The sequence below is a fragment of the Hibiscus syriacus genome, unplaced genomic scaffold (assembly GCF_006381635.1).
Source record: "Hibiscus syriacus cultivar Baekdansim isolate YM2019G1 unplaced genomic scaffold, ASM638163v2 tig00111427_pilon, whole genome shotgun sequence".
NCBI classification, from domain to species: Eukaryota; Viridiplantae; Streptophyta; class Magnoliopsida; order Malvales; family Malvaceae; genus Hibiscus; species Hibiscus syriacus.
In genome coordinates, this window is record NW_024063088.1 from 2,932,090 (window position 1) to 2,934,659 (window position 2,570).

At 34.2% G+C, this 2,570-nt stretch overlaps 1 protein-coding gene across 1 annotated transcript; it reads right to left on the reverse strand.

Moving 5' to 3' along the window:
• Positions 1-427: 427 nt before the first annotated feature.
• Positions 428-1,243, reverse strand: LOC120163136 (single-strand DNA endonuclease 1-like). The gene is made up of 4 exons (XM_039173136.1): positions 991-1,243; positions 835-908; positions 698-757; positions 428-595 (listed from the first exon to the last, which is right to left on the reverse strand). The coding sequence occupies exons 1-4, from the start codon at positions 1,061-1,063 to the stop codon at positions 428-430; spliced, it is 375 nt and encodes a 124-aa protein (XP_039029067.1). The 5' UTR covers positions 1,064-1,243.
• Positions 1,244-2,570: the final 1,327 nt, after the last annotated feature.

Genomic DNA, 2,570 nt, shown 5'->3' on the forward strand with positions numbered 1-2,570 from the left:
ACCACTTGCAAATACTTATCTGTTTGCGAAATCTGAATTTCACCTATTGATAATTCAAAAAAGCTAAATGTGTCAATTTGAGCAAGATTTAATCTTTTCATGTCAAGATAAAGTTTAATAACACTCAACCAACATCCTTCTAAACAATAATCTCAATATCAGGCTACTTATATTAAGACCTCTCCAAATACAAGGACATCTATAGTAGCTCGACTAATTCTCTTCACAGATGTCATCTCACAATTTGATAGACATTTTTATATGATTCCATTACTGTTTACAATAAGTTATTTCTTTTTAGCTTAACCATTTTTTTAAGGAACCTTAACTTGATAAACTTTGGAAAACAATATCTAAATAGAACCAAATGCACAAGCTAGTAATATCCTAAAAGTAATATCCTAAAATGTAAAGGAAGCATGTTACTTCATTCACCATTCATGTTCACTTCGCTAGACAATGTGGTGTTGTTGCACTTGACTTGACCTTGTCTCTTTAGATTATTTTTCTTCCTTGCAAAAGAAAGTCCTTCTGACACAATTTTTTGAAGAATATGATTATCCCCAATCGATTTAACAATCTGGCATGCTGACTCTTGGATGAGCAAGGAATATGTATATCGTTTTTAATAACCATTTTTCAAAAAAAACAAAACAACCCACAAATATATTAGAAGCATTGTGATATTGAAACATACCAGACCAAGACCATGAACACCCTGAGAGTAATCACTGCCAAGAAAAAGGGCCAAAGAAATCTGAAAGTCCCAATATCATGAGTTTCCAATCTTAGTGCAATTTATTGTTAGATGCTTGAAGAAAAGATGTAAATTACCAAAGAGTTTCTTCCAAATCCAATTTTCTGCTCTATATCATCCATTTCATAACAAACAACATGACCTACTTCACCTAATTCAAATTATAAAAAGGGTTAGAAAGAATGATAATTCTATAAAACAACTAAAAGGACACAAAATAGCCAAACACTTACCAAGGCAAAATGTCTGTGTACACTGTCCTGGCACCAAAAATGAAGATATCTGAATCAGAAGACAAACACCCATCCTGATAATAGTAAAGTAATTTAATGACCGGTGTGCCTATGCAAACTTTGATTATTGTAGTATTCCAATCGTATTCACTAAGGGGGCAAAAAAAAGAACTACTTACACATAAGGATTCTAAGTTTAGTAATGCGCACTGTGCTTCAGCTTCTTCGATACTGATTTCAAATAAAATAAAATAAGAGAGAATGAAGATTCAGTGTTCAGTACATTATCAAAATATATCAAACAATAAAAAATATTGGAAATTACAGGGAATTCCAAATGCTGATCCAAGGTATTTTGCTTCTTTGATCATCCATGAGAATTCAGATCCCATATTCCTTTTAAGAGAAGATAACTTCAGAGAATTTGCCCCATCCTGAGTAGCCTGCCCTAACAACAACTCAAATGCATGAAAGAAAATCTTCCCAAGAAACTGTAGCAACAGGAGAGTTCAGACTTCAGAGGATAAATATCAAATACAGTGAAATTTAGCATACCTGATTCAACACCTCAGTTCCTGAGTTTAACCACCGCCTATATGTAGCTAATTTGATGGAAGGAATTGAACCATCTACCGGATGCAGAAACAAAGTATCAAACCATTACCATACAACTACAACTAAAGAATGAAAACACTACGCACATTTTTGTTTTTATTTTGGATAAGTAACTGACTTCATTAACCAAGAAAGTGGCTAAAATCCTGAAGATACAATTTTCTCATAAAATACACTGTAATTTAACACAATCAAATCAAACTTCGAAGAGTTCAATCCCCAAGCATTACAAAAGTTCTAATAGAAAGAACCAGAAAGCATGTTTTTCAATCCAACTGTACACAATTCAATGTTGTCTCCAACTTTGAAAAGAAACCCATATTTTATCTTACTAAAACTAACGAGTGAAGAGCAGAAGGAACTCACCGATGACAAAAATAAGGCAGCAATTCAAGAAAATGAGAGCCCCGATGCGGTGAAAGAGACCCATGAGATAAAGCTTGTTCTTCATGGGGCAGTGAGATTTGTTAACATTTTGAAGCTGAACCATCCAACAAGACAGATCTATGCATCTCCTTTTGTTCTGGAGATGAAGAAGAGCAACGTTTTCTTGTAAGATTCCAAAACATCCCACAAATTCTTTACCCCCATTTTCCTTCTTGCTTTTCTCTCTCCCAGTTCGGGAATTCGAAATTTAAAAGCCTGAGAAAAGCGCCAGATATATACGTACTCATGGGCCGGGTTATAAACTCGCCCGAAATCAGACCCGTTTAGCATCAGGCTTGGGCAAAGGTTTTGAGTCCAAGACCTGCAATGATTGAAAGTGCTGATGAACGGAATCTCATTATTAATTTTCCTGATTTTGGAATAATCTATCTGATTTATTAATTAATTAATTTGTATTGGATATTACAGATTCGATAACAAACCTCCTAACTCAATTTGCTCTATTCACAAACGTCAGAAATTGAACTCTGACCTTACTTAAAAAATCTAGTGTCTCATCCCACTAGACCAACTAATTG

What these genes read in the sequence shown, in the direction of transcription:
- LOC120163136 (XM_039173136.1), bottom strand. Translation starts at nt 1,063, where the DNA reads ATGGGTGTTTGTCTTCTGATTCAGATATCTTCATTTTTGGTGCCAGGA. An exon ending in TACACAGACATTTTGCCTTG is followed by an intron (nt 909 to 990) that starts GTAAGTGTTTGG and finishes AATTTGAATTAG; the next exon opens with GTGAAGTAGGTCATGTTGTT. An exon ending in GATTTGGAAGAAACTCTTTG is followed by an intron (nt 758 to 834) that starts GTAATTTACATC and finishes TGGGACTTTCAG; the next exon opens with ATTTCTTTGGCCCTTTTTCT.